We start from the raw sequence: 14,683 nt of genomic DNA, 5'->3' as shown, positions 1-14,683 counted from the left end.
AAACCAGCATTATATGAAGAGGAGAAAACAAAACACATCAGCAGGTTAGAGTTTGATTTCACAACTCAAAAGTCCCTCGTAATGTTAGTTTACAGTGATCAAATTACCTTGATAACATCAACCCAGTTCCAACCTCTGGGCAGTTCTCCTTTGTTATCTGGTAGACAGAATATGAATTCAAATTAGTACATATGAATTATACATATTTTCCACAGTATGGTGAAGAAAGACATAATTAGCGCATAGAATGTAAGGTCTTTGTGGACCGGGGCTTCAGCGGTCGGATTAAACCGAGAAGATAATAATAGATAATTTAATTGAAGACAGCTGTATGAGAATTACTTTTGAACATGAATATGACTGATTTATTCTGAACACGGTCACACCCTTAATTATAAAAGGGTGTACAGTGGAACCTCGGCATACAAACGCCCTCCCTTACGAATTTTCGCCTCAAGAATTGAAATTTTGCAAGAAATTTGCATCAGTGTACCAAGCATTTTCAGCATATGAAAGAACCGAACGGAACACTGGCTAAGTTGCGCATATGTCCGGGAGCCATTCAAAACTTGTTTGTTTCAGTGGAAAGCCAAGCGAAGTCAACTGAAGAGAGTTTACGAATTTTACAAATATTTTTTTGTCAGCGAAAGCTGTTTTGAAAGAGTTTAACCATGATATCAACGTTATCTTCGAAGTATATATATATATATATATATATATATATATATATATATATATATATATATATATATATATATATATATATATATATATATATATATATACATATATATATATATACGCAGTCAAAAGCTACGTGATTTTTCACGGTGGTGTTGGGTGGTCTGTTCTATTTTTAGCACAAGCTTGGTGGCATGACTTCCTGTGAGGAACCTGGACATGGAATACTTGGCTTGAGTCAGTTCTTTGTATCAGCCATACAGTTTATATACGTAATATACGCTTCGTAAATTGGTAACATTTTTGGGTGGCTGGAACGGATTATCAGCATTTACATAATTTCTTAAGGGAAAATTTGTTTTGCAATATCATTTTTTTTCTTTAAGATCTCGCCTCCAGAACAAATTAAATTCATATGCCAGGGTTCACTGTACATACTTTTGCAACCAGATTATTATTATTATTACGTTTTCCATTTCTTCCCCTTTAAAATTGTCCGATTTATTGTCACTTTTTTTATTGTAATTTCACATTGTGGTTGGGGAAAGTACTGTAATACTTAACGATACCAAATCCTTCACCAGTTCATCTGCTCTCGTGCTGGGGTTCTTATATAGTAAACCACATAAGTTACATAAGTTAAATAAGTCTGTCTCTAAACTGTTTGAAAATAACTTCTAAAGTGAACAAGTAGCATAAAAAGTAGAATTGTGAAAAATCGAGTTTGAAAGTCTCGGGTGTATGCAAACTTCGGGCCTGTAGTACTGCTCATGCCATCATTTGCACCCACCAGCTGAAGCAGAGAGTTTTTTTTTGTGGATCTGGGAAATAAAGGCTTACCTGTTCGTCCTATCATTTTCCTTTTCTGTGCTTTCGTGAGCTGTTCTTTCTTCTCCTTTTTCTTACTGACGCAGATTGGACTGTTCGCGTCGCTGGTAGAAGTCAGGGTCTAAATGAAATAGACAAAGACTTTAATTTTCAATTAAAAGGCTCAGCATCACTAACACACAACGTCATGTTGGACAGCAGGAGTGTAGTTGCACTGACCACAGCAGACACTACAGGCTGGTGATTCTCCATCAGCATCTCCTGGTTCTCTTTGGCCCACTCAAACAGAGTGTACATCATGGCACCGCCCAGGTTCGCCTCCACCTGCTCGTGCAGCTTGGACATGATTAACTGCTTAGTCTCTGGAGAGCTAAAATTCAACAAAAGATCAGATGTCTGAGACTGAGAACAACTCGCTCTGTATTCTCTGCATGTGTAGCCTCTGGTTAAAAAGGTTCACATGCTTTGCATTGTGCCTTTAGGCTTTAGTTCCCACAGAAAAAGTGCGAGCTTCACACGTGAAAAATCGATACAACAAAAGATAATTGTAGCCGTCTGGCGTATCTGGTGCGCTTAACTTACATTCTGTTGTTGAAAAAGGCATCTAAGGATACATGAGGTGCAGTTTCTGGATACGTCTCGGGCCAGGAGACATCCAGCAGGAATGATTTAGGCTCATTCAGGTCTCCTATCTGCAGAAAATCAGGTGCAGAGATATCGTACAGCAATTCACAATATACAGCAGCGTTATAGCTTATACAGACGGTCCGATTTTTGTATGTTTTTGAGTTATTTAATAGAAAAGAAGAGCTCAGACTCCATTAAAAGAGAGAAAAAAAAATCAGGCAGGTGAAGTAATGACTGCTTTTATACCTGTTATAACACGAGCAATAACAAGAGAAATTACAGATGTTCCACAACGTTATCCAGAACTACAGAAAACATGGTAATAGAAGATAAAATATAGAATGTTCTGTCGTAGGAAAATAATCCGCATTGTGTGAGGCTGCATCACACCACCCCATTATGATGTTGATTATTTTCCTAGAACAGCATGGCCCTATAATCTCAGACACAATACAGAACAAACACACTTACTGGAGACTTTGGCAATGAAACTGCAGAAGAGTTTATAAGCTAAGCGTATTCATTACAGCAGAATTTCTTCCTATGTTACATGCCATGAATCACGCTTTATGTGAACAACAAAAGGAAGGGGAACCAGCACAGGGTAAAGCAGAGAAAAGGTGTGTTTTCTGCAGTTCAACAGTAGAAGGTGGTGAATCAGTATATCGTGTACACAACATGGGGTTCTGGTAAGGATCCTGACACACGGATTACAATATCCACCAACATGACCACATACTTGAGTTATAAAACGCCACCACTGCCATTTATCTACAACTGTTAGGACTGATAGGTTTGACATTCTGAAATATCATTTCTGACACAGGATCATAGTGGATTTTAAACTCAAACAAACCATATATATATATAGAACATCAAATCAAGTTCAAAATCTAGAGTAAATCTATGAAGTTCATTTATTAGTTTTTTTATGCTCATATATGAAGTTATTTCCAATATGGGAACATCAATACACCTTGGTTTTTTCGATGCATTCTGGATTATTTTATTAAGGAATGAATGTTCCAGTAGACTGGTAGGATTTTGAGAGAGCGAGAGAGAGAGAGAGAGAGAGAGAGAGAGAGAGAGAGAGAGAGAGCGCCCTTAAAATGGCCGACTCTGATCAGTCCCCTGACTGCTGAACTAGGAAGATGATTGAAATGCACCCACAGCAATAAGTGAAATTTTGAATTGAACCTTCACATAAAGAAGGCACACTAGTTCACTACATTGATCTTTATGTAGTGTATGTATTAGTATGTTTGCAGTGCAATATGCTGTATCGCATCTACTACATGTTATTACTGATTTCTAATCCAATCACACATCCCAGATGATGTACTACATACTATGTACTCTACCCTCTAGTGTATGAATTTTAGAAGGGTAGTATCATCTCAGATTTATTACTAACTTGATGTATGAGCCGTTTCCCACTTGATGGTGAATGAACTCAACTTACGGAATGCAAAGACAATGGCTTTAGCAGAACACAGGGAATTTTATTAATGGCGAAAAATAAATCGCACAACTAATTTAAAAGACACTTATAAGATGTACACTTTAAAAAATTTCTTATCCAGCATCAGCGCATGGTAGCCCCGTCCCTTTTCCGCTATATAATCAAAGTAATTTGTTGCATTAAGTTACATGGAGCAACAGTGCCTCCAGTTTTACACTATAACACTAATATAGGATATATATTTACCCTAAACTGGAAGGAGACGGGACTCAGCTCTTTGAAGCAATCATCTCCTTCGTAAATTGAGCGCAGAGCTTCTAACTCCATCTGCAAGAAAAGCAAGCAAACATCAATGAGACACAAACATTTAATAATCAGTCGCTGGGGCCCTTACACATCAGTCCTTCAACACATCACACCAGTTAAGTTTCATTTCAATGTTTCTGACCCATGCCCGATTCCACCTGTTTACTTGGTTCTGATAATTCATTAATTAATTTGGAACAGAACCTGCTTCCATGCCGGCCATTTTCATATAATACTGGTCATCCCTGATATAATGGAACAAGCAGCATGTTTCGTCTCAGTCTGAAATATTGGACTACACTAAACTACAGTACACTACACTACACTAAACTACAGTACACTACACTAAACTACAGTACACTACACTACACTACAGTACACTACACTACACTAAACTACAGTACACTACACTACACTACACTACAGTACACTAAACTACACTACAGTACACTACACTACAGTACACTACAGTACACTACACTACACTACAGTACACTACACTACACTAAACTACACTACAGTACACTACACTACACTACACTACACTAAACTACAGTACACTACACTACAGTACACTACACTACAGTACACTACACTACACTAAACTACAGTACACTACACTACAGTACACTACACTACACTACACTAAACTACAGTACACTACACTACACTACACTACAGTACACTAAACTACACTACAGTACACTACAGTACACTACACTACACTACAGTACACTACACTACAGTACACTACACTACAGTACACTACAGTACACTACACTACACTAAACTACAGTACACTACACTACACTACAGTACACTACACTACAGTACACTACACTAAACTACAGCACACTACACTACACTAAACTACAGTACACTACACTACAGTACACTACACTACAGTACACTACACTACACTAAACTACAGTACACTACACTACAGTACACTACACTACACTAAACTACAGCACACTACACTACACTAAACTACAGTACACTACACTAAACTACAGTACACTAAACTACAGTACATTACACTAAACTAAACTACAGCACACTACACTACACTAAATTACAGTACACTAAACGACAGTACACTATACTAAACTACAGTACACTATACTAAACTACAGTACACTACAATACACTACACTAAACTACAGTACACTACACTAAATTACAGTACACTACACTAAACTACAGTACACTACACTAAATTACAGTACACTACACTAAACTACAGTACACTACACTAAACTACAGCACACTACACTACACTAAACTACAGTACACTACACTAAACTACAGTACACTAAACTACAGTACATTACACTAAACTAAACTACAGCACACTACACTACACTAAATTACAGTACACTAAACGACAGTACACTATACTAAACTACAGTACACTACAATACACTACACTAAACTACAGTACACTACACTAAACTACAGTACACTACACTACACAGTACACTACACTAAACTACAGTACACTACACTACACTACAGTACAATACACTACACTACACTACAGTACACAACACTAAAGTACACTACACTACAGTACACACTACACTATACTACACTACAGTACACTACACACTACAGTACACTAAACTACAGTACATTACACTAAACTAAACTACAGTACACTACAATACACTACACTAAACTACAGTACACTACACTAAACTACAGTACACTACACTAAACTACAGTACACTACACTACACTACACTACAGTACACTACACTACACTACACTACAGTACACTACACTACACTACAGTACACTACACTAAACTACAGTACACTACACTAAACTACAGTACACTACACTACACTACAGTACACTACACTAAACTACAGTACACTACACTAAACTACAGTACACTACACTACACTACAGTACACTACACTACAGTACACTACACTACACTACAGTACACTACACTACACTACACTACACTAAACTACAGTACACTACACTACACTACAGTACACTACACTACACTAAACTACAGTACACTACAGTACACTACACTAAACTACAGTACACTACACTACACTACAGTACACTACACTAAACTACAGTACACTACAGTACACTACACTACAGTACACTACACTACAGTACACTACACTAAACTACAGTACACTACACTAAACTACAGTACACTACAGTACACTACACTAAACTACAGTACACTACAGTACACTACACTAAACTACAGTACACTACACTAAACTACACTACACACTACAGTACACTACACTACACACTACAGTACACTACACTACAGTACACTACACTAAACTACACTACACTAAACTACAGTACACTACACTACACTACAGTACAGTACACTACACTAAACTACAGTACACTACACTAAATTACAGTACACTACACTAAATTACAGTACACTACACTACAGTACACTACACTAAATTACAGTACACTACACTACAGTACACTACACTAAATTACAGTACACTACAGTACACTACACTACAGTACACTACACTAAATTACAGTACACTACAGTACACTACACTAAATTACAGTACACTACACTACACTACACTACAGTACACTACACTAAATTACAGTACACTACACTAAATTACAGTACACTACACTACAGTACACTACACTAAATTACAGTACACTACACTACAGTACACTACACTAAATTACAGTACACTACACTACAGTACACTACACTAAATTACAGTACACTACACTACAGTACACTACACTAAATTACAGTACACTACACTACAGTACACTACACTACAGTACACTACACTAAATTACAGTACACTACACTACAGTACACTACACTAAATTACAGTACACTACACTACAGTACACTACACTAAATTACAGTACACTACACTAAATTACAGTACACTACACTACAGTACACTACACTAAATTACAGTACACTACACTACAGTACACTACACTACACTACAGTACACTACACTAAACTACAGTACAGTACACTACACTCCAGTACAGTACACTGCACTACAGTACAGTACACTGCACTACAGTACAGTACACTGCACTACACTACAGTACAGTACAGTACACTACATTCCAGTACAGTACACTCAAGTACACTACACTCAAGTACACTACACTCTAGTACACTACACTCTAGTACACTACACTACACTAAACTACAGTACACTACACTAAACTACAGTACACTACACTACACTAAACTACAGTACACTACACTACACTCCAGTACACTACACTACACTCCAGTACACTACACTGCACTACACTACACTACAGTACACTACACTCCAGTACACTACACTCTAGTACACTACACTCCAGTACACTACACTACACTCCAGTACACTACACTCCAGTACACTACACTCCAGTACACTACACTAAACTACAGTACACTACACTACACTACACTCCAGTACACTACACTGCACTACACTCCAGTACACTACACTACACTCCAGTACACTACACTCCAGTACAGTACACTCCAGTACACTACACTCCAGTACACTACAGTACAGTACACTACACTACAGTACACTACAGTACACTCTAGTACACTCCAGCACACTCCACTCCAGTACAGTACACTACACTCTAGTACACTCCAGTACAGTACACTCCAGTACACTCCAGCACACTCCACTCCAGTACACTACACTCTAGTACACTCCAGCATACTCCACTCCAGTACAGTACACTCCAGTACACTACACTCTAGTACACTCCAGCACACTCCACTCCAGTACAGTACACTCCACTCCACTCCAGTACACTACAGTACACTCCAGTACACTACACTCTAGTACACTCCAGCACACTCCACTCCAGTACAATACACTACACTCAAGTACACTACACTCCAGTACAGTACACTACACTCCAGTACAGTACACTACACTCCAGTACAGTACACTACACTACAGTACACTCCAGTACACTACACTCTAGTACACTCCAGTACAGTACAGTACATTCCAGTACACTACACTCTAGTACACTCCAGCACACTCCACTCCAGTACAGTACACTCAAGTACACTACACTCCAGTACACTCCAGTACAGTACACTCCAGTACACTACACTCTAGTACACTCCAGCACACTCCACTCCAGTACAGTACACTACACTCCACTCCAGTACACTACACTCCAGTACAGTACACTCCAGTACACTCCAGTACACTACACTCTAGTACACTCCAGCACACTCCACTCCAGTACAGTACACTACACTCCACTCCAGTACACTACACTCCAGTACAGTACACTCCAGTACACTACACTCTAGTACAGTACAGTACACTCCAGTACACTCCAGTACACTACACTCTAGTACACTCCAGCACACTCCACTCCAGTACAGTACACTACACTCCAGTACACTACACTCTAGTACAGTACAGTACAGTACACTCCAGTACACTACACTCTAGTACACTCCAGCACACTCCACTCCAGTACAGTACACTACACTCAAGTACACTACACTCCAGTACAGTACACTACAGTACACTCTAGTACACTACACTCTAGTACACTCCAGCACACTCCACTCCAGTACAGTACACTACACTCAAGTACACTACACTCCAGTACAGTACACTACAGTACACTCTAGTACACTACACTCTAGTACACTCCAGCACACTCCACTCCAGTACAGTACACTACACTCCAGTACAGTACACTACAGTACACTCTAGTACACTACACTCAAGTACATTACAGTACACTACACTACACTACACTCCACTACAGTACACTACACACTAGTACACTACACTCCAGTACACTACACACTAGTACACTACACTCCAGTACACTACACACTAGTACACTACACTCCAGTACACTACACACTAGTACACTACACTCCAGTACACTACACACTAGTACACTACACTCCAGTACACTACACACTAGTACACTTTACACAGGTTTATTTAGACTTGTGCGCCTGTAGTTAGCATTAACCTGTTAGCCACAATGCTAACACACTCGCTTACCTCCTGCTCCTCGTTGGCAGTCATGTTTGATTGATCACTTTGTCAGTCTACTCGCTTCAATCGAAATATTAAACCTAATAATCAGTTTAGATCATCTATACCTGCAGCACGTTTTATAAAACCAGATTGAAACACTCATGCTGCTCAACTGCTTCCTGAGCTTGCAGGCTTTACTCCGGCCGCAGCACCACAGAGTTAGAGACTGTCAGTAAAACAGCGCACAAAGACTGATTACTTCCCCCTAGCGGCCTGGAGAATTAACACACCATACAGTATTCAATAGAATATTATCCTGAATTAAGTAAAGACATAAATAAATATGCAAATGGTATAAATAATAAAACAATTAAATTCATAATGTGACATGTATTCACTTCACCTGTCAGTGCTCATAATGTTATGCCTGATCACACACACACACACACACACATTTGTGGAATCATGTCATCCCATCCCGCTTCACTCCCAGTGTTCCCAGTGTATAAGCTCCGGATCCATCACAATCCTGAAAGTAATAACTGGAGATGAATTAATAATCGAACCCTGAGACGTGTGTAATAGTTTTGAATACTCACTAGATGTCACCCAAGGCCAGTTAAAAAGATTTTCACACGCAGCTTTGACTTTTTATGGGGAAAAAAATGCTTATGTGTTGGAAACAGTATTTCATTTTGTAATCTGTGTTTGTTTGGAAATCACTTATTCTTGATTCATGAGTCTTCCACAAGTGAAAGCAGCTATAATAGCACAATCCTCCAGAGAACCTGTGACATTTCAGACAAGAGTCCATCATCAGGTTTAGATGAAAAGTGCTGCTGAAGCAAAATAAAATGTCCAATAGATGGAATTCAACTGTACTTTAGGGACCAAAGAGAAAAGAAAGAGAGCCTTTATCATCATGTATACAAGTATATTACGGTGAAATCTTGTACATATTCATGCTTGTTAGGGAGCTGGCATCAGAAAGCCAGGTAACAGCAACCCTGGAGCAGCAGAGGGCAAAGTGACACAGTGACAGTTTGACGGTGCTTAAGAGCTGAACTCAGGACCTTCTTGTCAACAGCCTAGAACACTAACCACTGAGTAACCACTGAAAAATTTCTCATTTGCAATGGTGAAACACATAAACAGCAACGGGCATAACAATAATTATGTATGCAGTGGCAATGAGCTGAAAAAAACATGAACTGAACCCATGTTCAGATTTAAACCTATTAGGTTTGAATATTTTGTTTACCAAGTAAAGGTCCTTAATGAATATTCTGTTCCTGGAACTGTTTCATACCTTTCAATATACTACATAAGTCATAGAGGACTAGGAGTCATACATAAGTCCACGTCCAAGTCCTTACTATGTTTACACAACTACAGCCTGGTAAACTATAGTTTTAGAGTTTCATACAGTGAAGCAATGAAATGCTCAATACACGTGTCTGAAACAATGTTTTTATGGTTACAGTGGTCTGATGGATAAAAGCTTCTTCCATCAGGCCATCAGACTTCTCAACACAGACATGTTCACCATACAGATCTCTTAGGATTTCATTACGCTTCACACACACTGCACTTTGTAAGGTTACCACATGCAACACAACTCCATATTTTATACAGCGACATAGAAAATATGCAGTTGAATTACATGTAGTATTTTCTCTTATTTCTGTTTTTATTATAATTTCTTATTCTTTTCTTATATTTAGTTATATGCGCAGTAAGCATTGGTAGGTCAGATTTGCATTTCACTGTAAGTTGTATACTGTATAAAACAGAATAATCTTGACCCTTGTAACTAGCCGATTACACTGAATGATTTTAATCATAAAAGCCAATAGTATATGTTTGTCTGGAACATTTGTATAGAGAACTGTGAACTTTTAAGACATCTCTGGAGGTATATCTCGATTTAGGATCCTTGTATAGTCCAGTATTAGAGTCTAATCTAACCTAATGTGTGTAAAGCTGAGATCAGAGGTTTCCTACTGCATGAGGCTGACAGCACTAATGCAACATAAACTGCTGCTTTGATTTGCTAATCCAGTTTCCAGCCTATTTACCTTAACTTCACCGAGGCTTAAACCAGCCCATCGTACAGGCTAATGGCTTTTATATATGTAACTCTTGGAAACCAAGATCAATGATGGCTGCTTTGCTTACCTATGTTTATGATAAATGAGGCATTATCACACGCTGCTCGTTCACTAATGATCTAAAATAGGCCAGCTCTCTTGATATTTATTGGATTTGATTAGGCGAATTGATCAGCATAAAAAGGGTAGCTTGCACACCTTCCGAAGTGTTTGGCTTGGGTATGAAATGTTTTTTTGATTTAAAATTATAATACAATACCACACCTTGTACAAATCTAAAACAAGATCATATACGGCTCTACATTTAATGCATTCAGATGAGATATTCCACCATGGACAAGGCAGAACAGCGATGGCTAATGGTCGCTTTAAATTAAAATGATTGGTTCTTCCACAGCCTGCTCCCATATGTGGGTATTATTTTTTTCCTACACAACCTCACATAACAAGTGAAAGTGTGAGAATCGCATAAAGAAGAAGTAATCTTATGTCTTCCTTTTGTTCAGCACATTAATTTACACTGTAGAATTACTGTTCTGTGTATTTACTGTGGAATCCTTTCTGTACTTATCATTCAGCTGAAATTCTGGTTTCACACATTGCTCTCTGCTGTGTGCTATTTGCACTCTGTATTGTTCTATATATTCTGGTGTAATGAGGAGGAAAGGTATTTCACTGCACCGTATATGTTATATAATAAAAATGACTTGACTCAATAGAACACTGACATTATATGTGGTTTGCCAGTAGGACACAATTCAATGGATTTGAGTTGTGCCCTGCTGGCACATTGTTCTCAAACATTTTATCTGGTCTCAAAAAGATGTAGCGCAGACCAGATATGCATCCATGATCTAATCTTAACTTGGTCTAATATCATTTGTTTAACACATTTTTATTCACAAGAGAATAGACAAGTAATTATCCAGTCGGTATTCTGGTCTTCTTTTATCTTCTGGTAAAATTCTAATCTATTATATTACCATGACTTTATCGTGGTATGTTGGTAACTATGGTATACTACTATATACTACTCTTATAATTATACTTTCATAGCATGCAACTTAACTTTATCAAATGCATTGTATTTATTTTTTATCCCAGTTTTACATTTAAAAAAAGCCTTTATTCTATACATTACCGTACACTGACAATCTTTTTCACTGCATATCACAGTTTTTTAGGAAGTTGGGGTCAGAAAGCAGGGTCAGCTATGATATGACTCCTTTGGAGCAGAGAGGGTTAAGGAACTTTCTCAAAGGTCCAGGAGTGGCAGCTTGGCAGTGCTGGGGCTTGAACTTCTGACCTTCTGATCAGTAACTCAAAGCCTTTGTTTTGACTGGATTCTTGAATTGAATTCAAACCTAACTGCGTCCAAAAATAACCTTCTGACTAATTCTGACTGGACATATTTTAAACCATGAGTCTAATATTTGGCTAATGTGAATCTGTACTGAAGTGGTTCATGGAATTTAAAATGAGTGCTCCACTGCAAAAAATCTGAGAACCGCTGTTTTATGGAAACTATGTGCATTACAAATTTAACCATCATAGAACACCACGTGGCATTTTAACCACACCAGTGGTATTTATACTGTGTAGTGTGTCCCCCTTGGGGGATGCAGATGAACTACTGAGGGGAATAACAAAAAAAATACATACAGGTGAACCTTTAGATAAACAATTTAAACTTTTAAAATAAATAAAAATAGTACATGGACCTCTTTAGCTCTCATCACAGATTTATATTTTAAACATAACCCAGCTATTTACATATTAAGAACAGCATTTAAACATGCACATGCTAAAACTTTTGGTAATTTATTCTTAAACCTTGCACAAAATACATTTGTATTCATTTTATCACGTTATTTACATTATGTATCACAACACGTGATGCTGCTTGTGACAGTCCCACCAAATTACATTGTACACAGAAATAATTCCAAGAAATATTCCATGTTATTTTATTTATAGGCCTACATGATTTTGATTGAATCAAGGTTTGATAAAAACCCATTCAATTCAAGTGTCCACTCAAACTATAGAAACTCTTTAGTAAAGGGTGTATAATATCTCTGATAGCCAAGTGCAAAGTTGAGATTCTCACTAGTGTAAATCACAGACTAGTTTAGAAATCACAGACCCTATGCTTTATAAAGCCCAGGGTTTCTTCTAGCCCTATTGGAGAAGCATGGAGAGCAGATTGCATTGTTCTGACTCAGTTTACGAAAAAAAAGTTACAGGCTGAGAGAGAGAGAGAGAGAGAGAGAGAGAGAGAGAGAGAGAGAGAGAGAGAGAGAGAGAGTGAGAGTGTGTGTGTGTGTGTGTGTGTGTGTGTGTGTGTGTGTGTGTTTGAGGCGGGTGACGCGCTCTGCTCTGCGGGGTTACACGCCAGTCTCCACTCACGCGTGTGCGTTAAACCTCTACCCGGAATGGCTTTCTCTCCTCTTGGCGCTCTACATTAGATCCATTTCTCGTTTTCTCTCACACCACCAGGGCTGAGAGAGAGAGAGAGAGAGAGGAGAGAAGAGAAGAGAAGAGAAGAGAAGAGAGAAGAGAGAAGAGAAGAGAAGAGAAGAGAGAGGAGCGGTCCACTAAACGGATAACGGATCAGGCATGTATACCAAACACAGGCAGAAAAAGCGACATGTCCTCTCGGCACAAAACGCGCTTGTCGTCTGGTCTTTTGTCCTCCTGAGCGGTTTATTGGGAACAGTGGACGCTAATCTCGGGGAAAGAGGTAAGAAAAAGTCCGTGATCGCTTTGCTTAAACTGCTCCGCTACTGGGAAAGTTCACGGCTACCAGTTGCGCGCCGGATTATGAAGTTTTTTTATGGGGAATAACCGGCAGCTGTTCTCAGTACACTTTGGGGAGATGGGTGTTTAGTAAATATTGTGTTTACACGGATATAACAAGCTCCTCTCCTTCCCTTGGCCATAAAAGGGTGCATAAAACAAATCGGATCTTTTTTTTTCTGACTCGGTTCTCACGTTCAGATGTGTTTCTCAAGATCTTCAGCTTTTTGTGCGTAAAAACACAATCGAGTAACAGAAACGGTGGATTCTCCATGTAAAGATATTTAGTATTAGTGACTTTGAAGTACTTAGAATTGAGTGAGACACTGGACTCTACTGTCTCACTGACCAATTTGGTTAGTTTTATTTATAGGCGGATGTGTTGACAAACTCTGGTCTCTTGCTGTTTTGCTACAGTTTACTATGGATAGTGAAAGGTAATAAAACGAGCGCCGGGGTAGCTGGTGGCCCTTTAATGCGTTCTCCATCTTCCAGAATGATTGCCATTAAAGTGAATAGCGCGGAAGTCTAAGCTGGACGGAAGTCATGGCGAGATGTGGTGGAGAGGGTTAGCCTGCTGGTTAGTCTGCTTAGTTTCTGTTAGTACTTCCTTTCCATTTTGTTTTCTCCCATTGTCTGATTCATTCATTCATTCATTCATTCATGCATTCATGCATTCATCTACAGTATATCCTGGTCAGGGTAATTTTGGATCCAGAGCCTATCCCAAGGACACTAAGTGTGAGGTTGGAATAGTCAGCTGCAGGGCATCATGTATTACACACACACACACACACACACTTATTCACACCTACAAACAAAACCCACACAAACACAGG

The 14,683-nt window shown here is 38.7% G+C and overlaps 2 protein-coding genes across 4 annotated transcripts in view; one reads left to right on the top strand and one right to left on the bottom strand.

The window, feature by feature from the left end:
* Positions 1-9,163, bottom strand: part of rwdd (RWD domain containing 4) — a 269,519-nt gene extending 260,356 nt beyond the window's left edge. For 2 of the 3 annotated variants that reach the window (XM_058394283.1, XM_058394285.1), the window contains exons 1-6: positions 8,959-9,163; positions 3,845-3,925; positions 2,092-2,201; positions 1,729-1,879; positions 1,522-1,630; positions 108-157 (exon numbers count right to left, since the gene is read on the bottom strand). In XM_058394283.1, the coding sequence (XP_058250266.1) occupies positions 108-157; positions 1,522-1,630; positions 1,729-1,879; positions 2,092-2,201; positions 3,845-3,925; positions 8,959-8,982 (525 nt within the window). In that variant the 5' untranslated portion in view covers positions 8,983-9,163. The remainder of the gene's footprint in view (positions 1-107; positions 158-1,521; positions 1,631-1,728; positions 1,880-2,091; positions 2,202-3,844; positions 3,926-8,958) is intronic. The other variant, XM_058394284.1, reaches the window with a different exon arrangement.
* A 4,249-nt stretch (positions 9,164-13,412) lies between these two features.
* adam19a (ADAM metallopeptidase domain 19a) overlaps positions 13,413-14,683 on the top strand; it is a 76,180-nt gene continuing 74,909 nt past the window's right edge. Inside the window, exon 1 of the mRNA XM_058395319.1 lies at positions 13,413-13,788. Within this exon, the coding sequence (XP_058251302.1) occupies positions 13,665-13,788 (124 nt within the window). The 5' untranslated portion in view covers positions 13,413-13,664. The remainder of the gene's footprint in view (positions 13,789-14,683) is intronic.

Source organism: Hemibagrus wyckioides, linkage group LG07 (assembly GCF_019097595.1).
Source record: "Hemibagrus wyckioides isolate EC202008001 linkage group LG07, SWU_Hwy_1.0, whole genome shotgun sequence".
NCBI classification, from domain to species: Eukaryota; Metazoa; Chordata; class Actinopteri; order Siluriformes; family Bagridae; genus Hemibagrus; species Hemibagrus wyckioides.
The sequence above is the reverse complement of the archived record's forward strand: the minus strand, read 5'-3'. Positions and strand labels throughout refer to the sequence as shown.